The 27,071-nt window shown below is 49.6% G+C and overlaps 2 protein-coding genes and 1 pseudogene across 3 annotated transcripts; 1 reads left to right on the top strand and 2 right to left on the bottom strand.

Moving 5' to 3' along the window:
- Positions 1-1,924: 1,924 nt before the first annotated feature.
- Positions 1,925-9,552, bottom strand: LOC133471032 (zinc finger and BTB domain-containing protein 22-like). Its single transcript, XM_061760157.1, is given in 8 exon segments — positions 1,925-5,610; positions 6,409-6,594; positions 6,842-7,150; positions 7,275-7,424; positions 7,426-7,575; positions 8,084-8,386; positions 8,547-8,853; positions 8,972-9,552. Coding segments are annotated over 7 exon segments (2,010 nt in total). The 5' UTR covers positions 8,832-8,853; positions 8,972-9,552; the 3' UTR covers positions 1,925-4,983.
- Positions 9,553-12,920: 3,368 nt separating this feature from the next.
- LOC133471477 (major histocompatibility complex class I-related gene protein-like) lies at positions 12,921-23,630 on the top strand (annotated as a pseudogene).
- A 133-nt stretch (positions 23,631-23,763) lies between these two features.
- On the bottom strand, positions 23,764-26,457 carry LOC133471199 (saxitoxin and tetrodotoxin-binding protein 1-like). 2 transcript variants are annotated; one of them, XM_061760505.1, is made up of 6 exons: positions 26,258-26,457; positions 24,928-25,055; positions 24,769-24,860; positions 24,255-24,383; positions 24,069-24,188; positions 23,764-23,985 (listed from the first exon to the last, which is right to left on the bottom strand). In XM_061760505.1, the coding sequence occupies exons 1-6, from the start codon at positions 26,396-26,398 to the stop codon at positions 23,951-23,953; spliced, it is 645 nt and encodes a 214-aa protein (XP_061616489.1). In that variant the 5' UTR covers positions 26,399-26,457; the 3' UTR covers positions 23,764-23,950. The 2 variants fall into 2 exon arrangements, with proteins under 2 accessions (XP_061616489.1, XP_061616490.1); XM_061760506.1 differs by having other exon boundaries at positions 23,764-23,982.
- Positions 26,458-27,071: the final 614 nt, after the last annotated feature.

The raw sequence follows: 27,071 nt of genomic DNA, 5'->3' as shown, positions 1-27,071 counted from the left end.
TCTAGTATTGTTTTTGTTTTTGTGTTTTTCGTTCGTCTTTGGAGACATGACGCGACTCACTCACACAAGGGGAGACTTGCCAACCATCAAGGAGGCTACTCCCGACTTTCTTTCACCAACTTTCGCAAATCCGCTCAGTTTTTCCCCCCCCCCGAGTTACTCACCGGAGCGGCGACCGGGGTCTTTGGCGCGTGGAGACGGAGGCGGCGCCACAGAGGGAAGCGAGCCGGCATCCAGGTGAAACTCCGCAAGAGAGGATACAGATTGGCGTTCCCGTCGATCCACCTCGCGAATCTACGCTCCCTACCCAACAAAACGGACGAGCTTCATCTTCTGATAAAGACCGGTAAAGACTTCGGACGTTCCGCCGCCACGCGCTTTACGGAGACTTGGCTTTGTGAGGCTGTACCCGATGGCGCCGTCATGCTTCCGGGCTTCCATCTTCACCGGGCAGACCGCCGCATGGGCTCATCGGGGAAAACAAAAGGCGGCGGGATAGGCTTCTATATCAACAGAAAATGGTGCACGGACGTCACGCAGCGCAGCGCACGCTGCAGCCCGCATTTGGAGTCGCTGTTGTTGAACTGGAAGCCATTCTACTCGCCGCGTGAGTTTGCGTCATTCATACTGGCTGGCGTGTACATTCCGCCTCAAGCTAACACTCGCCGAACAAGTAAACTTTCTGTCGTCCCGCGCAGGCTGAGGGCCGTCAGCCGGCCTCCACTTTGGGTTGGGGATTGCCTGCGTTCATCACAAGCACGCACGCACGCGTCGTCCGCTAAGCTGTTTTGTCGGGTTGTGCTCATGTCGCTCAGCCCCTTCAATGGAATTTTTTTTCTCTAACGGCATTAGCAGCAAATTTGGGCTAATTTTGGCAGGTAGTGTTTTTGGTAGCAATCCTAGACATTGTCAGTATTATACAAACGCAATACAACAGCATGCTAATGTGCCGTGTACGTCATCAAGAGCAGCGTTCCCCAACCGTCTTTGCACCGCGGACCGGTTAGGAGTCGGCATTTTTCTCACGGACCGGCTGTGGTGGCGTGTATGTATTTATTCATCAGGCTGCCTCACTGAAATCAATAGGCGGTATGAATGTAAATTCGATTGGCCGCGACTGAAAAAAATAGCGACGACGTCATCGATTCGACGATCATCACCTTAGCGTCGATTACAAAAAAATCGGGAGTGGTTCAACTCCTGTTTTGCTCGTCGGAGTCGGCTCTGGCGAGGTTTGCGCTGACCAACCAATCCGAATACGGACAACTGCAGATGTCTTTAAGGGCCAGCGATTTGAAATCGGATTGGTTAAAGAAACAGTCCTATTTCTAATGTTACGTGGGGCAGATGAGATTGACATGGCAACACAGAGACTGAAATCTGATTGGACAAAAAACAAAAACTCTCACATCCTCATACAGGTAGTGGAAGCAGTGTGGCCAAGAGAAACGCTATGAAACGAAGAGAATAGACCGTTGGGAATACAATTTCATGGAAGAAATATTGGACGTGAGGTCGTAGATGTTGTTTGCCGACTTTGCTCTGGAACTTCAAGTGCTGCTGCTCCTAACCTAAGCTAACCTTACGGACTTAACATGTCTGCCAAGTACAGCGCTGATCCAGTGACGGGTGACCGCAATGGAGCAGTTTAGCAAACCGCAAAGTGTATCAATGGATTCACATATTGTTTCTTAGCTGTAAGAAAATGGCAAGTTCATTTCTCGCGTCCCGTGCGTGGCTGCGTTGTCAAGGTGGTTACGTACGTGGCGTTTCTCAGGTGTGTACTCGAGTGAAGCGACGTGCTTCAGGTTTGATGGTCACATATTCATGCGTGTTCCAGCTGCATTTTACAATACTATTTGTTCACGTGCTTGGTCCGACTCCGTTATTGTCAATTATGTACAAAATGGCCTGTGAGCGGGTGTAATACATCTTCCGTCTTTATTTATCATCAGTAGAAAAGACCTTGCTGTTTGAAGATGGCCGCTGTACGTACAGTACAGTATGCGCACACAACTCACTCTTACTAATATGCTTTTGTTTGCTTTGTTTGCTGGTTTTGTTAAAAGAAAAGTGTGCTTCTCAAAGACTTGACTCATTGCTTGCTCGTTGATCTATCAGGACGTGCGCTTTTAGCAGCGTCCGGGCCAGAGCGCCCCCTAGAGGGCATTTCAACTCGCAACCTCAGAACTGTGAGGCGGATTTTCTAACCAGTCGCACACTGTGCCGCACGTCAAATATGGAAAAGCTCATTTGAATAACAAAATAGTTCATGCTTAGTATTTAATTGGATTATAAGCAATTGACCCATTTAATCCCAAAATTAAATGTGCATTTAGAATGTTTTTTTCTTTCCTAATGACATTCAGTTTATTAGTTACAATAAATCAACCAAGTAATGTTACTTGTATCAAAATATATATAAATGAATAACATTTTAATTAACCTAAATGCAACAAATAGTTTATTTACAACAAAACTAATTCTAATTACACTAAATATTTAATTCAATGAATAAATACAAAATAAATAAAATGGAATAAATACATTTTTATAGACCAAATTAAGAAAAAAAGAAGACAAAATTTGACAGGACTGCTAACAAAAAGTAAATGCCCAGCTCCCAGTATTGCACCTCTTTTTTTTTACGTTGCCAGGCAGATTAACGTCCGAACCCGAAGGTCGCACATTCGGTAAAAGTCCGACAAAGGTCAGAGAAGATGTCAATTAAAAAACGTGAGCAAGCTGTCAGGAAAACACGACGGCCCGACGCCGGCGACTCGCAGACGGACGCAACGTCGCCCGCTCGCGCTGCCACGTGAAAAAGCTTTTCTTCATTTTGTCCAATCAAAAACCTGGAAAAACATCAGCCTACTTGCTCACCCTTATTCCGAAATTTACATTATAGTTATTTCTTTTAGTATTATTCTGACGTGTACGTTATTTAAAATCATTTATTTGATGTACATTATGCCTAATATCATTTGGACATGTACATAATGTTTAAAATCACTTAACTCCTACATGTACATTGTTTGAAAGCATTCATTTAGATGTAATTATGTTAAAATTATTCTTGGATGTACAATCCCAATTCCAATGAAGTCGGGACGTTGTGTGTAAACATAAATCAAAACAGAATACAATGATTTGCAAATCACGTTCAAGCTATATTTCATTGAATCCACTACAAAGACAAGATGCTTCATGTTCAAACTGATCAACTTGATTGTTTTGAGCAAATAATCATGAACTTCGAATTTGATGGCAGCAACACGTTCCCAAAAAGATGGGACAGGTGGAAAAAAAAAAAGAAAAAGAGTGAGAAAGTTGAGGAATGCTCATCAAACAGCTGTTTGGAACATCCCGCAGGTGAACAGGCCAATTGGGAACAGGTGGGTGCCATGATTGGCTAGAAAAGGAGCTTCCCTGAATTGTGGACGTCGTGACCTCCAGGCCAAAGAGGAAAAGAACCATCCGGACCGTTACGGACGCAAAGTTCAAAAGCCAGCATCTGTGATGGTATGGGGCTGTGTTAGTGCCAATGGCATGGGTAACCTACACGTCTGTGAAGGCACCATTCATGCTGACCGGTACATACAGGTTTTGGACAAACATATGCCGCCATCCAAGCAACATCTTTTTCATGGACGCCCCTGCTTATTTCAGCAAGACAATGCCAAACCACATTCTGCACGTGTTACAACAGCGTGGCTTCGCAGTAAAAGACTAATAGACTGGCCTGGCTGCACTCCAGACCTGTCCATCCCATTGAAAATGTGTGGCGCATTATGAAGCGTAAAATACGACAACGGAGACCCTGGACTGCTGAACGGCTGAAGCTGTACATCGAGCAAGAATGGGAAAGAATTACACCTGCAAAGCTTCATCAATGAGTGTCCTCCGTTCCCAAATGTTGTTCAAAGAAAAGGTGATGTAACACAGTGGTAAACATGACCCTGTCCCAGCTTTTTTGGAACGTGTTGCAGCCATAAAATTCCAAGTTCATGATTATTTGCTAAAAACTATCAAGTTGATCAGTTTGAACATGAAATATCTTGTCTTTGTAGTGTATTCAGTTAAATATAGGTTGAACATGATTTGCAAATCATGGTATTCTGTTTTGATTTATGTTCATTGGAATTGGGCTTGTACATGAAATGTGACGGGCGAGTGATTTTTAAAATAAGGACATTTGTGCGCAAAACGAAAGAACTAAATAAATCTCCCTGTTGGCGTGGACGTGACCTGCATTGGGTAGCCCGGTTTCCCTGCGGCCTCGAATGAAGAAGACATGAAGGTCAAAGGTGACTGGCGGGCGTGAAAGAGCGCCCCCGTGAGTAGGAGCGTGGCAACATGTGACAGCACCCACCATTAGGTGGCGCTGTGATACGCTTTCTCTTCGTAGACCTTCAGGTTTTGTCTACTCGTGTCCCAGTTGTAACAGCTGCTGGCGGTTTTTAGCCATTGTTAGCGGTCATGAGAGCTCATTAGCGGTTAGCTATCATTATCGGTCCCCCACGGTTGTTAGTGGTTATTAGCTACCGTTAGTGGTTGTTCACGGTCACTAGCTGTCATGATCAATAACTAGCCCTCGTTAGCCATTGCTAGTGATTGTTAGCAGTCACTAGCTTTCGTTAGCCGTCATTAGCTGTTGTTAGCAGTCACTAACTGCTATTATCAGTCATTATAGGTCGTTAGTTGTCCTTAATGGCTGCTAATTGTCATTAGCGGTCACTACCAGTCGCTAACAGTCACTAGTGGTTGTTAGCTGCCATTAGCGGTTGTAAGCTGTCACTTGCGACCGTTAGCTGTCTTTAGTGGTCGCTATCATTAGCGGTCACTGCCAGTTGTTAGCAGTCACTAGAGGTTGTTAGCGGTCGCTAGTGGTCACTTGTGGCCATTAGCTGTCGTTATCAATGGTTAGCAGTCATTAGCGGTCAAAAGCATTCACTCACGGTCGTCTGCAGTCACTAACCGGTGTTAGCTGTCGTTAGTGAGATCAGAGCAGATGCCGTGTTCTAACGGCAGGCTGCCAAACATTCCCGCCGCTTGAAGCGCCGACACGCCGCTCGCCGACGGCGCGCCTGTAGATGCGTGGTGGAGGCGCGAGGAGGCCGCGCCTCCCCGCAGACCTCCCTCGCCCGGCGGGAGGAGGAAGTGAGGGCCGGGAAGGACGTCGGCGGCGTCTTGGCCGCCCCCTGCTCGACGTTCGCAGTGCGATCGGTGCCTCATGAAGCTGTCTCGCCACATGAACTTGCGGCCGCAGCCGGCGCAGCGGTACGGCTTGAGGCCCGTGTGCGTCTTCATGTGCTCGGTCAGGTGATGCTTCATCTTGAACTTCTTGGCGCACACGGGGCAGTGAAAGGGTCTCAGGTCCAGGTGCATGTTGACGTGGCGGTCCCTCATGCTCTTGTGCGTGAATGTCTTCCCGCAGTGGCACATGAACACTTTGCCGGAACCGCCGCCGACCCCGCCTTCGCCTCCCGGGACCGCGGGGCCATGCTCTGTTCTTTTCAAAGCGCCACCGCCGATTATCCCGCTCAGAGGAGGCGGCGCGGCGTCCATCGAGAACGCAGACGTTTGTCCGTAGACCAGGATCTGGTTGCCCTGTGGAAGGGGACATTGATATCTGTTACAGTAGCAAAATAGCGACTAGCCAAAAAACATAACATATCATTGGCTCGCTGCAACTGTCAACATGCCACTCATCATCATCATCGCAAAACACTTCAATATCTTTTCCAAGTTAATCATCCAGCCATCCATTTTCTGAGCACTGGCCAATTCACTCCTCACGCGGGTCGCGGGCGTGCCGGAGCCTATCCCGGCTGTCATCGGGCACGAGGCGGGGCACACCCTCAACTGGTCGCCAGCCAATCGCAGGGCACATACCAACAAACAACCATCAGCACTCACATTCACACCTACGGGCAATTTCAAGTCTCCAACTAATGCATGTTTTGGGGATGTGGGAGGAAAGCGGAGTGCCCGGAGAAAAAACCACGCAGGCGCGGGGAGAACATGCAAACTCCACACAGGCGGGGGCGGGGATTGAACGCCGGTCCTCAGAACTGTGAGGCAGACGCTCTAACCACTGCGCCGCCATTAATCATTCATCAAGTCGTAAAAATAAATGAATCTTTTTGGAAGATTATTGACTAAATCCTGCGATTGGCTGGCAACCAGTTGAGGGTGTGCCCCGCCTCGTGCCCGATGACAGCTGGGATAGGCTGCGGCACGCCCGCGACCCGCGTGAGGAGACGCGCGACAGAAAATGGATGGTCGCATATTTAGTAAATCCATCCGCCAAACTGCTTGATGTGAAGTGAGTTGAGTCACGTTTCTCGTATGCCGAGTTCGCGACTCGCAAGTCAGCTCACTCGTATCCTCATTTTTCCACAGCACCTGCATTTCCAGAGGGAAGAGCTGGGCACGGGTCGGGACCGGACCCGGCAGCCCCGACGCGGCTCCGGCGGCGCCCTGGCTCGGAATCGGACCCGCCGCCGTGTCCTGGATTTGCTGAGCTAAGGCCGCGTCCAGCAGGCCGCCGTCCAACTTGAGGAAGTCCTCCGAAGACTGGCAGTAGTCCATCTGGACGCACGGACACGGACGTCATGTCCACAATGTCGCGTTTCAAGTTTTCGTGAAACAATTTCATTCCGACTGTGCTTCAAACATTTCAGACTCTCGTGTCACTAAATGAGGCGATCAAAATCTCCGAAGCACAGCTGAATCGAACTTCCTCGTTGAAATCAACTGAAAAGCCGTCGCAGTCCAGGAATTTTGGAACCTTTCCCGCGTTATTTTTTTCATGACTTTCAACTTGAGTGCGGCTGACCTGCGCGTCGGCTTCTCCTCGCCCCGCGGCCTCCGCCGACAGCGTCCGCACGTGCGAGATGGCAAATTCGCCGCCGTCCCTCCCCCGGCCGGACGCCGTCTCCCTCTCGTCGAGCTCGTCGTCGCCGTCCTCCTCCTCCTCCTCCTCCTCCTCCTCCTCTTCCTCCGCCCCGCCGCCTTCCTCGCCCGACACCACGATGAGGTCGTGGTCCTCGGCCCGCTCGGCTTTGACCACCACCCACTGCTTGCGGGGCGTGACGCCGGGCTGGACGTAGGCGGGGCGCCTGCGCGGGGACGCGTCCTCGCCGTCCTTTGCGGGACAGACGGACGGTGAGGGAAGGTCTGTGCTGTTTTTGCTTTTCTACGGCTAAACGTTGAGTGGGCGGACAAAATGCAGAAGCGCCGAGAATGTGCCCGCTGCGGGAGGGAATCACCTGATACGAGGAAACGCCAAAGCTGTCACTGACGCCGACTTCCTCCTCTGACGCCGAGTTGGTTTTCTTCCTCCTTCCTCCTCCTCCTCCTCTCCTCTTTTGTTGGAGCTGGTGCTCCTCCTCCTCTTCCTCATCCTCCCCCCCCCCCCTCTTCTATCATGAAGGCCTCCTCTCCGGACGGCGCGCAGTAGCCGGCCGCTCCGCCCCCGCCCGCCGAGGCCGCGGCCGCTCCGGGGCTGAAGTAGTTCGTGCTGCTGGGAGACTGGCTCTCGCCGGCCGACGGCCGGCTCGCTCGCGGGGGCTCCTGCGGGGTTCCTACACATACATGTGACATTTCTAAAATTCCATACTTTTGCCCTAAGGCAGCATTAAGCACCGGCAAACTCATGAACCCATGTTACATAAACAACTCAGTAGTTACATTTTTCAAGACAAATCTAGCACCGCGGCACGGTGGGCGACTGGTTAGAGCGTCTGCCTCACAGTTCTGAGGACCCGGGTTCAATCCCCGGCCCCGCCCGTGTGGAGTTTGCATGTTCTCCCCGTGCCTCCGTGGGTTTTCTCCGGGCACTCCGCTTTCCTCCCACATCCCAAAAACATGCATTAGTTGGAGACTTCAAATTGCCCGTAAGTGTGAATGTGAGTACGAATGGTCGTTTGTTTGTTTGTTTGTTTGTTGTCGCATAAGTAACTAATAATGCTTTGACAAAGTAACTGTAATCAAATTACTTTTCCGGTACCGTAACGCGTTACATTTTTGAAATCCAAATTCAAACAAATCAAATTGCATACTTGCATAGGAACTTTGCTCCTGGGACCCCGCCGGCCGAGCCCGATCCGATCCGAGCGAGAGCGCCGCCGCCGCCGTTAGCCGAGCCGCCGCCGCCGCCGCCGCTAGCGCCTGCCCCCGCAGCTCTGCCCTCCTTGAGGAGCTCGGTGCATTTGTCCACGATGTGCCACATCTGCAGGACGCTGCCCACCGTCAGGTAGTTGACGATGTCCTCGCGCAGCATCCTTAGCTGGCCCGTGTAGGCGCAGCGCAGCACGCTCTCGAACGCCAGCGGGTCCATCACGGCCGGGATGGACACGCAGGACATGTTCTTCAGCAGGACCTTCAGACCACAAGACCACAACCCGCTTCACGTCTTCGTATTGCAGCGAGGCGACTATCCATCTATTCGATATCTGTAATCGCTCGCCCTCATCGGGCTGCCAGGAGAACTGAAGACGGGGAAGGGAAATCTGACTTTTTGGGAAAGACGCCGTTCTCACCTGGTCGTGGAAGTACGGCGAGGAGGCGGCCAGGACGCAGCGGTGGGCCTTGAACACGTGACCTTGGACATGGATGGCGAGGTCACACAGGCGACCGTCCTCCCTCTGCCGGTTCAGGCCGTCCAGCACCGAGGCCCGGGCGCTCGGGAAGCACACCTGCACCACCGAGTCGCCGCTGCTGCCCACCTCCGCCGAAGCCGACTGCATCTGAGGCGATCGGCGCCGCGTTAGTATGCGGCGACGTGACAAGGGCCCGACATCTTGGTGGAATTTCCCGAAAAACATGGAACGAGCACCTCAAACGCCTCTAGAAATCCCCCACAAGAACAAATGCACACAAAAAAGGATTCTCGCGCTGCGTCACCAATTCACCGGTTTTTTCATGGCTACTATTTCATAGGGATGTCATGACTTCTATAACTCACAGTTAAATGGTGGTACGATCATTATTTGCAACATGGTGGGAAAGCTCACGGTGACGGGACAGGCGGGGCAAAGAGGCCAAAGCAGCAAAAGCCGAGAACCTCTCTTCTTCTTCTCGATAGCTTGGAGTAGTTCCTGTCCGTTTTCCCACCGGTTTTGGTGAAAAAGGCCGCTTTCAAATCATAAATCACCGTGCACTTCCATCCCCGTCCATCCGATGTTTACATTCATATACTCTCGCTCCAAAACAGTATTATTGCTGAGCAATCATGTATGCTCACAATAACTCAAGTGTCCATTGGGGAATTGGCTGTTCAATGATTTTAAAGTATTTACCATATTGTCATATTTGTATATTCATCACATTAGAAATTGGATACTGGCTACTAACAGTGATTTCTTTGCTTGAGTCCCCAAAATTTACGCAAGCGCACTCTTAAAGGCGTAGGAATCCTTTCCTGCGCTTCGCGATATTGTAGGATGACGGATTTGTTTTCATTTGAGATGTGGACATTTCATTTGGAGAGAGAGAAGGATGTCAGATATCTGTATTTGTGTGGTGGAGTGCACCTATTTCAATGTTTCATCTAATGTCTCGGCGGGGGGGGGGGGGGGGGGGGGGGGCTATGCTGGAATGGGGAGTCGGAATCATTATTCTCTAATTTGGTTTTTGACCAGATTCCGATTGACCGTCTTCAATTTTCCACATTCTTGGTGTGCTGTACTCATGTTGGAGTGGCCATTCCAACCAGACTTTGCATTTTGACAGACCGTCGTTACTGGGAAATTTCGTCACGATGCTACATTACATCCCAAAAAAACAATTGTGTCTTTGGTCATCTATCTACGCCAGCGACATATAGTGACAGGCAGAGCGATTAAGTGCTCTTCCACCAGATGACACGCTGAAAAAAACATTCCTTTGCATTAAAAAAAAAACATTCCTTTGCATTTACTTCAGTCGACATCTGTGGCACGTGATTGAAATGTGTTACACTAACATATATAATTTGATTATTTTCTAGAAAAGGGGGGAAATGACACCAGTTTACTGCCTTTGAATCATGTGCAACCGAAGATGACTTTTTTTCCAGTGTATAAGGTACGATGAAACCTGTGTATCCACCTGTTGGGATTCATACAACACAATAATAGCTTTGGGTTGACCTAAACAAGCCCAGATTTCGCATTCAGAAAGTTTGAGAATACATTGAGACCAGATCATTTATATTTTCAGTATATCATTTTAGTGACATTTTTGTTTGGTGGAGAGTTTTCCGAATGTAATATATGTGCATTGATTAAAATTAGCTGTCACCAAGGTGATCTTACCAAATAATCATATATATATTTGTGTGTGTGTGTGTGTGTATTTGAATCAAATCTCCTTCCACCTGTACAGATGTGCCGTTAGCATGCTAGCAGGTTAGCTCCCGTAGCCGCTGGCTTCACACACACACACACACACACACAAAAACACACGACGGCCCAGCCGCCATCACCGACCTCCTCGCTTTTTCTAGCCCGAAAAGAGCACCGCGCGCCGGGTCGCGACCGTCGCGCCAGTCGGTCCCGCCGGTTGTTCCAGGCCCGGAAGTTTGGGAAGCATTTCTGGAAGACGTTCGTCGTCTCCCTTTTTTCCGCAGGCGGTGACACGGCGCCTTTAAGAGGAGCCAGACGTACGTAGAAGGAACATTTAGCTTAGGGTAGTAAGGCGACTTTACCGCCATATTGGATGTGTCAAAGTATACAGCCTGCCGATGTGTGTAAAGAGAATAGTGTTTCTATATACTCTCATTCATAGGTGTTGTGACATTTGCCTACTGTCCATCCAAGGCCTCCGTAGGCTATCTGACGGCGTGCTGACGTAAGCAGGAAAACAATGTTAATGTTGTTAATAATTTAAGAATTATCCTTTCGAAAGTTCATACCCACAAATGCAATTTTAGTCGTATATTTTTAGAATGAAACCAAACAATACACGAGTCCCATATTTAACGCCCCCATCACCCGAAAAGCAGTTCAAACTATTTTTTAAATGCTTTATAGTTAATGTTTTTATTTAAAATTCCCCAGCCTCCTCTTTTGTATTATCTTTGGTATGTACTGATGACTATCTTGTTGTTGTTTTGTCAGTTTTGTTGTTTTTTTCAATAAAGATTATTCAAACGGAGAAGAAAGAGCGTTAACATAAAAAATATTGATAATTTACAGGATAATAGTTTAAACGGTGACACTTTTTGTAGTCTAAATAAATAAATGCTCGGCCGATAAAAAAAAAGAGCTAACGTGTGTTAAGGAAATAACCTTTGACCCCTTCCTCTCCTATATCTTTGTTTTCATGAATTTCGATAGTCGGTAACGTGCGTTTGTTACTGCCCTAAGAGTTAAATAAATGAGCGTATTGCTAACTTTTAATGTGTGACCATTTCGTTTGAGAGATATCATTTTGATTTCATTTAATAATACAACACGACAAAATATCTTCATTGAGTCAACGCGTCAATGACTGTCGCGAGATATCCCGTGTTGACGTCAAGTTTATTTGTATAGCCGTTAATCGCAAGAGTGTCAAAGGGCTTCGCAGGCCCACAGTTGACAAAGCTCGACGACATCCCCTGATCTTAACCCCCCAAGCGGGCAAGGAAAAACTTCAAACCCCATTTGAGGAGAAAGAAGAGATTGGATCAGTTGGTCTTAACGCGGGTTCGATCGGGGGACAAGGCATCCGCAGTGCGTGCGTGCGTGCGTCTGTCCCAAAAAGCCTTTTCACAGCGCACCTAGCAGGCCGCAGCACCCACAAGTACTCTCCCGCCTGTCTCTGTGATCACCTCGGCTGCCGTGGTCCAGTCTTCTGGAAGCACCCCCCCGGGCCACCAAGAACCAGTCTCTCCTCTTCTCCTCAAGCAGCATGACACTCTTCCTTTCTCAGCTTCCACCACATGGTTCTCTGCTCGGCCTTTGCGTTCTTCATCTTCCTCACCACCGCCGCCAGCGTCATTTTGAACACCCCCATCTGTTGCTTACAGTCAGCGACCTTCAGATGACATTGTTTGTGCAAGATGTAGTCTACCTTTGTACTTCTACCGCTACTCTCTGGACAAAAGCGTTCCCATCCTTTTGGCGAAGTCTGCCACCATCTGTCGCCTCTCGGTTCCTGTCCCGGTTAGCAAACTTGTCCATCCTTTCTTCATCAGCCCTTTTGCCTCCCTGCCTGGAAGGCAACTCTGAACTACTTCGTCTGGCGCCTTCCAGAGTGTCTCCTCCTCTGGTCCTTCGCATTCGAGTAACCGCGAAAAGGTAACGATAGCAACTTCAATTTCAAGCTTCAGCTTTATGACTCGATCTGACTCGCTTCTTACTAGAGGATACCTCTTGCTCAATTTCTCCACCTATCTCCACCACGGTAAACCAATTCGAACCCCACTCCTAAGCTTTTAGCTTTGCTGGCTTTCCACCCGATGAACACAGTATATCTCCGTTTCTCTGCATCATCATGTCAACCAGTCATCTTCCCAACATTCAAAGTCTTTGCTTTCAGTTTTAGACGATGCTTTCCTCATCTCTTTCTGCCTAGGGACACGCTTTCCTTCTCTTCTTCTCACAGTAGCTGAATTTCCGCTGATGCCCTGTAGTTTAACGGCCTCGCCGCGACCCGCCCGGTTTGAGATTTTTAGGATGAACGCTCAGAACAAATTGATACATTCATACATAATTCACTCGGTAACATTGAAATGAACCTTTTTCTAAATGAAGCTGACATTTTCGTAGCTCATGTCCTGGGTGTGTGGGAATTTTCCTGGCCACTGACCATGGACCGGACCGGGCAAACACAAAAAAAAGAATTCTCATTGGCTTCTGTGGGGCAGTATTGAAGGCGTGTCTTCCTATTTGCGGTCGAGCGACGTTCTCCCAGCGAGGAGTTGTCGTCACTTTGTGTTTGTGCGTGAGATGTCGAAGACGAACTTGTTCGCGTCGTTTGTTGTGGCCGCGCAAATCCACAGGGTGACGCCTCGTAAGTGCACCTTGTCCACACCTCAACTTTCGATGCTCTCGACTTTGAAGAAGGAAACTCTTGGACTTCTGAGTCCAAAGTTCTTTGACTTGAATGCTCTGAAATACGATTGTTATTATACTTGTAACAGTTTTGAGTTAACAGTGTCATTCAACTTAAACGTGTCCGATCCTTGTAACATATTCATTGACAAATGGAAGTAGTGAATGAATTATGACTGTCTGTTGTCAAATCCACTGAAAAGCTTGAGCGTTTACTTTGAGTTTGCTCGTGTCAGAATCGTTTCAAATATGAATTGTACAACCCTGTTGAACAGACAACAAGCAAGCAAAATGCTTTGTTTTGTTTTTGTTCTTTCAGTGATTCACTTCACCGTTGTGTCCTACCAAATTCCAAACTTCCCCGAGTACTTGACTGTCGGTTACGTTGACGGCGTTCCGATTTCTCACTAGGACAGCAAGAGCGGGAAAGCAAAAGCCAAACAGGACTGGATGAAGAAAATCACAGCAGATGATCCCCACAACTGGGAGAAAGTGACTCAGGACGGTAGTGATAATCAGCACACCTTCAAAGTCAACTTTGAAATGGATCAGGAGCGCCTCAACCAAACTGGAGGTTTGTCTTTAACTTTGAACTTTCGCCAATGAAATAGGTTGGGTGTCCCCATACATTTTGATGCGGACCAAACTCTGACACCGGTCGTACGGGGACCGAACAGACCCGTAGCAGGGGCTTTGGTACCCCATACTCGCCGAGGGACACTTGTCCAAGTCCGCAAAACACATGTAGACTGGTCGGGCGAACTCCCATGCACCCTTGAGGACACTGCCGAGCATGTAGAGATGCTCTATGGTTCCACAGCCAGGACGAAAACCACAGTGCTCCTCCTGAATAGATGGGGGAGCCTGAGGAGTGTGATCTCCCGGTAGTTGGAACACACCCTCAAGTCCCCCTTTTTAACCACCACCCAGTCTGCCATTCCATAGGGCACTGTCCCCAATGTCCACATGATGTTGCAGCGTCGAGATAAGGAACTCCGGGCAAATCTCATCCACCCCCGGGGCCTTGCCACCGAGGACTTCGTTAAGCACCTCTGTGACTTCAACCCTAGAGATAGGAGAGCCCGCCTCAGAGACACCAGATTCTGCTTCTTCATGGGAAGGCGTGTCGGTGGAATTGAGGAGGTCTTCAAAGAATTCTCCCCACCGACTCACAACGTCCCGAGTCGAGGTCAGCAGCGCCCCATCCCAACTATGGCCAGCGGGTACCCATCAGCAAGAAAAATGCCCGATAGGACACCTTCATCAGCTTTACCAGGTTTGCAGTGTACCGGAATGTAATGTTCATTCGAAATTCTCTGTCTCTAAAATGTGATTTTGTGTGTGTGTGTGTCCTACTCTCAGGTCTTCACATGTTCCAGGTGATGTCTGGCTGTGAATGGGACGATGAGACTGATGAGGTTGATGGTTTTCAGTACATACGCTATAATGGAGAAGACTTCATCGCATTTGAGTTGGAGACCATGACATGGATCGCAGTTGACCAAACACAGGATGGACCAATGGGACATGTTGAATCAATACAGGAAGCATTACTACACTGAGGAAGAAGTTTGTAAACAATGGGAGGGACTTCCTCATGAGAACAGGTACAAACACATCATGTTAGCATGATGCCCCCTACAGGAAGATTCTTGGCATTACAACCTAGACTCTTTCCGCATCCTCTCATTTACTCTTGTCACACAGTCTCTGTCTTTTGACCTCTCACACATTCTCTAATCTTTTCATCTCCATCTTTCAACACATCATCCATGCGCCCCTTCTTTTCTACGTACCGTGTCCATCTTTTGTCCTGTCACACTTTCTCCCATCTTTCCTCCCCTCCAACTTTAGAGCGCGCCGTCCAGTGACCGAGGGGTCACCGGTTCAAAACCTTGCTCCGACTGTCCGCATGTCGAAGTGTCCTCGGGCAAGACACTGAACCCTGATTTGCCCCCGGTGGGCCCGGCAGCGCCTCGCACGGCATCAGTCGCCCATTGGCGTACGAATGTGTGTGTGTGGGTGTGTGTGTGTGAGGCTTTGCAAAGCGCTTTGGGCACTGTGATGGAGTCCATTAAGCGCTATATAAGTGCAGTCCATTTCCCATTTACCACACGTTCTCTCAAACTTTCGTTCTCTCCATCATTTCTCTCAAGCGTGTCTCACGTTGCGTGTAGAGATTCCCAAGGTGTCGCTCCTCCAGAAGTCGCCGTCCTCTCCGGTTTCTACCCCGACAAAGCCGACCTTTTGTGGAGGAAGGACGGCGAGCAGCTCCACGAAGACGCGGAGGTGGGAGAGACCCTCCGCAACCACGACGGGACCTTCCGGACGACGGCCAACCTGAAAATGGCCGACGGGGAGGGCCGCTACGAACGTGTGTTCCGGCTGTCCGGCGTCAAGGACGAGATGAGCGGCATCCTGAGCAACGCGCGCATCCGAGGTGACCGACACGGAGCCACTTGCACAATTGCTGTGTGCCAAACGCCTCGGATTCCCTGCGGAGCAATCATTTATCTTTTCCTCTTTTCTCTCTCTTTGCTGCTTTGTGAAGAAGAAGAAGAAGAAGAAGAAGAAGAAAAGAGGAAGATGACGGTGTCCTCGCTGCGGTGGCTGTCGTGGTCCTCGTCAAGCTTTACAAACGCAGACAAGGTGAGGGACACAAATGTTTGGTCTGCCAGGAAGATCACAAGAGAACATTGTTGGCCTCGTGCCTTTTGTGACCAAAAGGGACTTTTTGTCATTTCAGCCAAATACACTCCAGCTTGTAAGCCAAACAAGTTCTGTTTCCACTGAGCCGCAGTCAACAGAACAAGTCCCGTGAAGGTCCGATGTCAACCTTTTATACTAAAGAGCGCGCATCTCTCACCGTGTTTGTGCTCCGACAGCCGTCGACGCTGATCGCGAGCTCACTCCCGATCCCGCTCCCGAGCCCGTTGCCGAGAACTGCTTCAAATTCGTTTCCTCCGAGTGTCACATAGTGAGCGAGCTCGCGCGGACTCCACGTGTTGGCCGTCCTCTTTCAAGGTTGATGCAGGTGCACTATTTTCCTCCAGGTGTTGGAACACAAGAGCTGTTTTCCCACCCATCACGCTTGAAAACGGAAACGGTGTTCTTCATAAAGCGCTTTTGTAAAATGACGACGGTTCTGTTAAGTCACGCGCAAGGCTTTTGCAGGCTTTGCTGTTCTGGACGAGACGCATTTGAGATCATCCGCTTGCTTTCTTCTGTCACATCGTGTTTAGGATTTCTTCTCTCTCGGTATCAAGCAGCTGAATAGCTCCGATGAATTTCTATCACAAAGTGTTGAATGCCGGTTTGCCTCTCACTCCTTTTATCTGCACAATAGAGTACTAGAATCCTGTTATAGATTCTTCCGGAACCACCTTTTCACCTCTGTCAAAGCGGACATTTATCAGAATGTGACAACGTTGTTGATTGCATTTGTTACTTGAACTGGGAATGGACCTATTTTCAAAGACAAAAATGCCAAATGGCGTGCACTCCTTGGCTGCAACCAGCAGAGGCGCTGTTGATTCACACTCAACGACTTTGCTGCCCACCTGTCCGGCCCCGCCTGTGTGGAGTTTCCATGTTCTCCCCGTGCCTGCGTGGGCTTTCTCCGGGTACTGCGCTTTCCTCCCACATCCCCAAAAACATGCACGGTAAGTTCATTGAGACTCGAAATTGTCCCTAGGTGTGAATGTGTTTGTGGGGACCAGTTCAGAGTGTACTCCGCCTCTCTGGGGTAGGCTCCAACTCACCTCTGAGCCTAATGTGGGAAAGCACTATCGACATATATATAAATATATGAAATCCATGAGGCTCGCAATTAACTTCGGACTTCGGACTTAAACAGCGCACGACACAGCCAAGTCCAAATAGAGGACAGACCCTGGATCGCCACGGTTACTGACCACTACTGCGCGTATTTGAACACGGCCAGCGGCAGAGCCGAGCGGCTCGCGCGTGCGTTCGTCTCCTGTCACTCGGACGACTGCAGAACCCGTTTGCTAGTGACGAAAAGCTACATTTGTTCATTTTTCATCCTTTTGATGAAGTTTGACTCCAGCGCACCGGCGGGCTCTATCCAATGCGGAGACTCCGCCCCCCTGTGCCCGGGTCACGGTGGACTCGTTGTGGATGGTTCCCACGTTTTCTTTTGCGGATCCTCGGTGCCTTGCCATGTCGCCGCCACGTGAGTCAATACGTGCGTGTGAGTCATCATATATAAACGTTCCTTTGCGTTTAGATCTCGTTACGACTCAGGTCGTAAGTGGTTTCGGTGTTCGGCGCAGGTGTTTCCGATTTGGTGATCGGGGTCGATGAACGGATGCTCCCGATCGGTGGCGTCAGTGTAAAGAGCGGACCCGTAAAGACGACAGAGGGCGCGCACTCAGGGTTACCCTTGCGCCATTCATCCTTAAGTTAGCTTTGCTACTTTCCCAGGAAGAAATGCTTTGTTTGTTGTTTCCCCCCTGAAGTCTTTTTGCTAAATTAGAGATTTTTGTAAAAAAAAAAAAAAAAAATGTAAATCAAACATGCACAGGCCAAAAGGTAAGTGATTGAGCTAGTTGGGGACCTTGCCCTTCTTGCTCTGCGGGGACATAACAATGCGGGGGTGACTTTTTGTGCACTTCTTGCTACTTTCATTGTCCCTTTTTATCTCTGTAAAAGACTTTGAGTTCCTTTTGTTTTTTTAAATGTATGGAAAGTACTCCGTGAATGAAATTTCATTTGGTTTAGGAGAAAAAACGTCACTAAGAAAATATGCTCTGAGGCTGTGCGCGACACACAAATTTGATGATGATGATGATGATGATGATGATGATGTTCAAGGGCTGTTGTTGGACTGCGCTTTGGTGCGCATTGTTGGCTAGTGGGCAGCACACGCAAGGAAGGCGCCGGAAAGGTGGAAAGGTGTGCTTGTTGTCGGAACGCTGCATTGTTTGCACCGCTGACTTCAAAGAGGGCCCAAAAATCACGGCAGAAGGATTTCACACGCTGTACCGAAGTACACGCACGACGTTTTTCGATTCGGCCATTCGGTGCCGAAAAGGACTTTTTACTGCCATGGAAAAAAAAAATGGAAACGTTCCGTTATTTTAGAGTAACTCGCGGAACGTACATCATGTCACGTGCAGTATGTGACGAGATTAGGAGTCCACGTTAGCCACGGCCGCTACGTTAGCGGCTCATTTTGTTTGTGATGGAGTGTTACTGCAACACTCAAGTGTACCGGGTTTTATTTCTTGCAATGCACAGTCAATTAAAAATCAAAAACAAGATGATAAATGTATCTGTCGGGGCGAAATGTTGCTAATTCCGTGCGGCTCTCGAATCCTTGCCGCTGTCTGAGGGCGCCTACATCCACCCTTGTTTTGTTTTGTCTCAGGATCTGTCCAATTGCTTCTTTTGACCTTTTTGTTGCTATGCGGAGGTGGGTATTCCCCCATAGTTTCAGCAAAGGTCCTGAAACCCGGTGTGAACGGGTAAGAGCGCAAGGCGGCGGGAGGGGTGCGCGTGCCTGCGCGCGCACGGCAAATGATTGACACCTTGTCAGTCACTCCTTCTGTCTCTCATTGGTTGTTTTTCTTCAGGCACGGTGGGGCCACAGATCATGGGACTCGTTTTACGATGCTGGCGCATTTTTCATGACAGTTCTTTTATTTATTGACGTATTTTATTTGATGTCCTCCTTTAATGATGACTAGAACAAGTTAAAGGTAGAAAGTCATCCTAAAACTAAATACCGCACTCAAGTTGAGCAAGGTTGGAAAATGTTCGCGAGTTGAAAAAGCAAGTATTTGCACGAAGTTGGGCTGCTGCTGTCGCTCGCTTCAGGAGCGCAAGTGCTGTGGCAAAGGGAGGGCTGGAGAATGCGGAATCACAGGAGAGGCGTCAATCATCTCCGGTGTCGGCAAATCATCTTCCACAGACGTTTCCTTCCTGTCTTGCAAACAAACCGGTCATGTTTGCCGCGTTTGCGACGTCGCATCCGTTTTGGGTTTTATTTTGGACATTTAACTCATTGCCCGCTAAATGTTTCCCACATTGCCAGCAGCCGTTCAGAGCATTTGGGCCGATTTCCCGAGGCTTTTCCGTTCTTTAGTCATCGGCAGTCGAACGTGGGTTGGTTTCGCCAAAAACATCGGTTCCTGATCAAAAAGTAGAGAAAATCAGGTTTTTGGGGGGGTGAAAAGAAACGTCAAGCACAGCAGGACTTTTATTTACAGACGTACAACTAAGAAGCGTGCCACGAGCGACGCTGACTCGGACACTACGGCGCCCGTGGCGATCGCGATATGCATGTTTGCAGTGGGCGGGGCTTCACCACAAGCAGGAAACCCGCCGCTTCCCAACAAAACGCCGCCATCCTGATTCACCTCCGCCAAGACTCGCGCGGCGCACATGCTCGGATACTCACATTCGCATTCCAGGAAGGTTTTGAAAAGTGCGACAACAGGAAAACATTCCAGGGTGGAGCCCGTCCAATCAGAGCAGGGCAACATTTTGTGCGCGTGCGCGCGTATTGTTTGACGTCCCAAAAATTCTTTGCGTGAGGAAAAGAGGAAGTCACGTTTTAATCATCTGAATTGATGGAAAAGCTTCCAGGGCCAATCGCAGCAGTTTGTCGTCCTCGTCAGGGATTGCGTCGCGTGATGCGATGACATCATCTTCGGAGGGGCGGGGCCATGGGGGATTACTCAGGTCATTTTCTGCCCGATTCAAAATCAAGCCCACTTCCAAAGGAATACTTTTTGAGTCAGACAGACGTGTGTGTGTGTGTGGCGGGGAGGGGAGGGGGGGCCGTCGGCGTGGGCGTCGATGCTTGAATGGCTCGGTGGCTGGCCGATGACTCAGGTGATGTGTCATACTCACACGCTATAAAGGGGGACTTTCACATGGGTCCGCAAACACACACGTACTGTACACACGCACACACCCACACACGCCGGATTTGTTTGTTCCGCTCGGACCCCCAACAACATGAGACGTAAGTTCGATCTTCGGTTGGCGCTTTTAACGGCCGTGTGTGCGTGCGCACGGGCAAGGCGGGCTCTGCCAATGCAGACGTCCGGCGTCATCGTGCACGATGTCGTTTGACCAAACATAGCAGCCCGGTGGCATCTTTAGATGGGCTAAGGAACTATGTTGTGATTGGTTGATGATCTTCATTTTGACAAAAGTGGTGCTTTACTGCCATCTTTTGGTATCTTGGTCCCAAGGAACTATGTTGAGGTGATTTGCTGAGGTTCATCTAGACAAAAGTAGCGCTTTGCATTTTGTTGCCCGGGAACTGAGCTGAAGTGAATTTGAACAAAGGTAGTGCTTTGCCGCCTCTTTTGGCATCTTGGTATGTTTTTTGCAGAAACCGCTTATGGGTGGAATTTTCCTGCTTATTCACTTTGTTTCCCAGCCAAAAAACTCAAAGTTTGCTATTCGCTGTCGAATACTGCGGGCCCGCTGTAGTTTGTTTAGCATTAGCATCTTCAAATGGGACGCCGCGTTGGTCAGGTGACTCAGGTGACGGCGTTCCGCCGGACGACGGCCGTCAGTGCCGGCGGGTCGCGTGATACGCCGAACGAGCCACTCTCAAAGAAAGCGCTGCGAGACGGCCCCCTCCCAAAACGCGGGTGTGTCGTGTCAGGACGTCGCAAATGATTCACGCTTCCGGCCCGCCGCCTTTTGGCCCTCGCGACGATGTCTGTGTGTGTGACCGTGTGTGTGTTTGTGTGTGGCTCCCTGAAAGCGTGTATATGTTTATTTGTGAGTGAGCGTACGTGCGCTTGTGACCACGTATTGTGTGCGCGCGTGTGCGAGAGTGTGACTGTGTGTAGGTGTATGCGTGTGTGTCTGTGTATCCCTGAGTGAGTAAGTGTGTATGCGCAGACGGTGATGTCATCACTCGGATTAATGCACTGCGCGCGCGCTCACACATTCACGAGGAGGTCACAAAGTGGGTCAAGATTTCCGACGTCTAGACAACGGAGCGATGTGATGTCATCCGAGGTCGTCGCGATGTCATTCGGGGTCGTCGCGATGTCATTCGGGGTCATTGTGATGCGGCAGACAGAAAGGTCACGGCGCTGACAGGCAGACGACGTGAACGGTATTTCGTTCGGAGGCCGTAAGAGTTGAATTGCTTGACGGTGTTGACACGGGGAGCCCGTAGGACATTAGCGTGCTACAGAAGTTCAAAGAAGCTCAAGTGGAGTTCAGAGTGAATCTCAAAGGAACTGAAGTGAAGCTCAAGTGGAACTCAAAAAAACTCAAGTGAAACTTGAAGAAGCCAAAGTGGAACTCTAAGGAGCTAGATTGAAGCTAAAAGAAGGTTCTTGTGGAAGTAAAAGGAGCTAAAGTCAAAGTCAAAGTGGCCAGCGTGAACGACGAGTGCCTGACGCGCCCTCAGGCCACTTCCTGCCCGCAGGCGCCGCGTCGGGCTCCCCGGAGGCCCGTCGGAAGTTCGTCGAGGTGAAAATTCCAACCGGAGAAATGTGGAAAGTCCACCGTTGGACTCGGCACGCGTGCGCTGACAACGCGACATGCCGAAGACATCGGCGAGGTCCCGTCTCGGTCGGGCGCTTTTTTCCTCCGGCCGGGCCTTTTTTCACGGCCGCGGCCGCCGAGCCGACGTCCGCTCGACTCACTCCAACGTATTCGCTTTGTCGTTGACTTTATTCACGTTCGGCATTTTTTATATCCGCTCATACGTCACGTGACGCCACAACACGCGCACATCGTCGTCGTCCTCATCACAATGGCGTTTTCTTCCTTTCTCCCGGGCAGTGCTCTGTGACTCCGCCTCTCGCGTGCTGCGCCTGCTGCTATTGGCAGAGCTGCTGCGGCCGTCGCAGTGCGGCCCCGCCCGCGACGGCGTCCTCTGCAACGCGCTCAAGTCGGCCGCCGATCGAACGGACGCCATCGGGAGGACGGCGGAACGGCTGCAACGCGGGGTCGCGACCTTACTGCCCGTACTCTTTGGCCTCCTTTTCCTCCTCCTCCCTTCTTCCTCTTCCTCCTTTTCATCGTCATCTTCTTCCGCTTCCAGTGTTTCCAATTGAAAGTTTCCGTTTGCGTTTCAGCGCGACGAGGATGTGGACGATTTGCTGGCGGTCCGACTCGAAAGTCTTCCTGTCATAATGATGACAGCTGCTCACTTCCACACATTGAAGGTAAACCGCTTGAGGACTTCTAGACACGTTTGCATGTGCAGTGTATGTTTACATCAGACACATTTATCACATTCAAACATAAGATGAGTCATGTTCAGATGTGAAATGGATCCCACCGAAGCGTGAAATGCCTTACGTTAAAACGTGCTAGTCAACTTTTTTTTTTTTTTTCCTGGTGTGGCAGCCACGGCAGCTTAAGTTTTTCATCGTGTAGACCGCCGCTTGTGATTGGCGGGCAGATTCGATCACCGTACCGACACAGAGAGCCCGCAATCCGATCGCACGACATTTGTCGGGTCGCCACGGCATGCGCGCGTGACTCGCGTTTGTCGCCGCAGGCTAATGAGAGTTTGTCGGAGCTGTACACGCGCACGTGGATGCTGCGCGCGCACGTGGGCTGGCTGGAAGCGGTCACCCGCAACGCGGGTCTGCCCTCCGAGGCGGCGGGGGGCGCCGGCGCGCACCTGCTGCGGCTGGCCGCGCTCGTGGGGACGGCACTCCGGCAGGTGAGGCCCGCGCCGCCAGATGACAAACTGAACGCGCGTGTACCCACGTCCCGCTTTGTGTTTTTCAGACGGGAGCGGCCGTCCCTCCGCCGCCGCCGCGTCCGATCTTTCCCGCCGTGTCGTCGGCGTTCGACGCGCTGCGCTACTGCACGGAGATGGGTCGCCGGCTGAAGGTTTTCTGCGGGTGGTCCCGGCGGATCGTGCGCTACCTGCGGCGAACGGCGACCTGTCCCCCGAGGAGAGGGTGAACGGCAGCCGGAAGTCTTGATCCCTCCTCGCCAGCAGGGGCCGCTAGTCGTGCACACGCAACATTTGACAGGCCGTCGCGATAGTCACGTGACAGACAAAATCGGAAAGGCAAAAATCCGGGTGCATTGTTTACACAGTCGACCACGTAGACACGAAGACTAGATACGGCGGTGGCTGCCTGGCTAACCGTGCCTATGTGGCGGCCATGTTGCGTGGGGCAACGTTCCCATCGAAGGCAACACACGGATGTGGAAATCAAGTCGTAACTTGCGATTTTCGTGAGGTTTACTTTTTGTCCACGCCAAAGTGTACGCTATCAGTACATAAATAGACTTACATTATTTTATTCATTGTGATTTTGACACCTTTTTTAATTGTTCAGTGAAATAAAATGTATTACTATTAATATTCGAAAAAAAGATCCCCAAAAATATTTGTACATGTTCTCTTGTTTTAATCGTACGGCCTTTTATGCAACCGCACGCAGCGCAACGTGCCGTCATTCTTTTGGCTTCGGTTTTCTTGGCGTCCACGCGCGTGGAGTGCGAACTCGATACGCCGTCGCCGGCACGCGGCTCCAAATGGCCGTGTCGTATCCGACCGTACGTATCTGTGGTCAATCGTCATCTCGCTATTCACACAAAATCTACACGTAACACGGTACACGTTTCAAACATGTTACGCACACGTTTGTTTCAAACACACTTATGCTGTTGTTTACATCGATACTTTTTCTTTGATCGTATTTATGGTGACGATGAGATGCCGGCGTCTCATCGTCATGTCTGATGGAATATTTAATGAGTCATCTTGTTGTTCCTTTTGTACTTATTTATGTTTATTTGAATAAAGTTGACATTGAAAGAACGGTGCTACACACACAGTGTTGAACACGCACACGCACACACAACATAAATGAAGGATTTTGACTTTTGTCCTAAAGACACGTGTGCGTCCGATCCATTCCCGTTTGTCCGTTGGTCTCATCTCCCGTCCGTTACTCGTCCGTCGTTGATTCTGCTGCGCAAACTTCTGCGAGGACGATCACAGATTTAGTCACCCGATTAGTGACTCGTTAATCCGATCGCTCGTCGATAAGCGTTTTTTGGTCTCACCTGCTTTTCCATCGTAGATGAATAGTCGCCCGGGGGTGAAGGACAAACACGCGACCATTCTCGCCAGCTTCTCGTGTTCGACCTCCAACTGCGACGAGTCCACCCGATGCCCGGCCCTTGCTGCGCACGCACACACGTTTTACACTGTGTGTGCACGTGCGTGGGTGCGTGTGCGCATACGCTTACTGTAGCTGAGCAGGAAGTGACCCATCTCGCCAGCTTCGACAAACATCAACATGGCTTCCGACGACCTCTCGTAGAAATGCAGCATGAACGAAACGTTGAGCGTCAACAGCGAACCGTTGCTCACCACTCCTGGCACACACGCAGACGCAACGCATTGATTGATTCGATGGTCATCGAATCAATCATTGGTTCTCGGCGGAGGTTGCGCAACATTTTGTCATCCCGCCTCCCTCCGAGCGATTGCATTCCAGAGCGACGAAGTGAAATTCTGCGATATAGAAACACCCGATTTAAATAGACCCTCGACATGTTTTGATAGCATTTAAAGCGCCTACATTTTTAAGGTCTTTCCGCACACTTTTCAAACAATCCAAATACATTGAAACATAATATATATTGCGCAATGCATAACACAAAACAGTATCCAAAAATAGAAACAACTGTAATAAGGCTCCCAAAAAGCTGTGATCCAGCGGCGCCGCGGTAAGCGAACCGCAATGTGCGCGTGACTCACTGTCGATGACGGCCGGCAAGATGAGGGGGTCCGCGGTCGTCGGGTCAGCGGGAGCGGTCACGTTCAAGGAGTACGTAACGCACGAATGATCCCTGCAACGCACAAGCGCTACTTCGTCTCACACGCTTGCGCAACAGACTCACGCACGCTCTCACTTACCGGTACTTGTTCCTCTCGAGCAAGTGCACAATTTCGCGTTTTGGCCGCAGACTGACATGCGAGTGGGCCAGATCGTCAATCTGCAGGAACTCGGCGGCGCCCCAATGCAGTCGCCACTCGCCGAACACCTGCGGGAGGCCACGCCCACTCAACCTTCAGCGGCCCGTCACGTTCAAACGTCTTCGCTCGGCCCAGCCAATCATCAATGTGGATCAAAGCCTGCGTCATGGCTACGTCGGGATTTCTAGAGAGCGGACCTCGATAGTTCACCCGCTAAAACGGCGTTTGGAATCATTCGGCCTCTCCTGGCTGGCTCGCCACTTTAGCTGATTTGGAAATCGCCAAATAACCAGCGCATCAAAATCTCGGCGTATCAATTCGGGAGGAGGGGAATGATGCTGATGACGCGCGATGAATCACCGCAACAGGAACTTTACGTCGCGTTGCTTTGAGATACAAGCTTACCTCATTTGACGACCACACTTGTATCGTAAAACAGTCCTGTCTTAAATCTTCTGTCCCCAGGGAAACGAATGGAAATGCCATTAGCATTCGTATGTTCCAGAAGCCTAATGATATAGTTTTTCATCCTCGTTGTTATTATTGGTAAAGCGGCTATTATGGTCTACCACTGGTTTTAAGATGTCGTACCGATGATGTTCTGAATTTGTTCGCAGAATAAGAACAAATTCAAGTAAGAATTTATCGATGAATCACAGGTTAATCCATCAAATGCGCATATGCGTAATTTAAGTACAAATTTGTTTGTGAATGAAGTCTCATGAAGAAACGATACAAAATGGAAAGCTAGCGGAAGGCATCGCAGTAATAAGTTTACACCAACGAAATATGCATTCATTGTTGGCATAAGAAGTGTGTTCTTCCATGATCATTGTTTGCCTTTTTTTTGGTTTTTGAAATGAAAAACATATTGGAGACTCCTGCCTTCAAATGTGGCAAAACCAACGCGATGGAACGAGTACAGTAGCAAAAGTTTTGGAGTCGAGCTCATGCAGTTGAGGGCATGAACCGATTATGAAATGAGGACGGTCATCCAGGAAACGGCTTCCAAATCGTTTCTAAGACTTGGATGGTTTGGTTTGTCTGATTTGAATTTGAAAGATATTGATTTACTTGTAAAAATGCACAAGCATATATTGGCTTTTTTTCCTTCCTGTAATGAACAAAAAGAGGCTCATTGGGAGGAAGCAAGTAAGCAAGTAAGCAAGGAAGGACGTAAGGACGCCTGCTTGCCGCACATTCCGACAGGCCTACAAAATGGCCGACTCGCTAACTGGTGGCAAGGCCGCCTTGACCCAAGATGACCTACCTGATCCAGGTGCTTGGTGGGGAGGGGCTTGTAAAGGGCATCACAGGGGCGCGGCAGTTGCGCGAGTGCGCCGGACGCCGTTGTCGTCATCATCATCGTTATCATCATCATCGTCATCATCGTCGTCGTCACCATTTTCATCTTTGCGTTTTGTGCGCGTCGCCGGAGGAAGTCAAGTGGCGCCACTGGGCCTCACGTCGGAGGGCTTTTAAGGCAGACGACCCCTCCCCTGCCCCCCTCAAACTCCGCCCCCCCCCCCGCACACGCACACGCTGTGTGTGCGCTCAATGCTGTCAACCTTGTTTGTTTTTCCGATGAGGTTGACATATTCCAAAGTCTTATTTTATGGACGGACTTGTCCTATGTTCAAACGTAATTGGGTCGGGGTCTGCTGTGTGTGGGAGTGCTTACGTAACCGAGCGCCGCGTTACAAAACGGGAATGGCGAGCTCGCGAGACGAATGAAATTCAACCTCTCCGAAGCTGTCATGACAATGTCAATAAGCTACGGCAAACATTTTATTAAGTTGTAGCGAAGCTGTTATAAAACCTGTTAAAGATCTTAAGAAGCTATTAGAAAATGTTTTGTCATTTGATAAAAACGTAGTTAAGATGTTATAAAGTTGTTATGAGGAAATTGAACTGTTGGCCAGCTTTGATCAAGCCATTCTAAAATGCTATTCAAATGTAATCAAACTGTCGTGAAGCACTTCTCAAACTTTGAGAAAAATGTCATGAACAAAGCTAATTGGAAAACTAAGAAGCTCATTTCAACAAAGGAAGCTGCTATATGACTCTTACAAAACTGTAATGAT

This window comes from Phyllopteryx taeniolatus, chromosome 21 (genome assembly GCF_024500385.1).
Source record: "Phyllopteryx taeniolatus isolate TA_2022b chromosome 21, UOR_Ptae_1.2, whole genome shotgun sequence".
In the NCBI taxonomy this organism is placed as follows: domain Eukaryota; kingdom Metazoa; phylum Chordata; class Actinopteri; order Syngnathiformes; family Syngnathidae; genus Phyllopteryx; species Phyllopteryx taeniolatus.
This window is presented reverse-complemented; position numbering and strand designations above follow the sequence as displayed.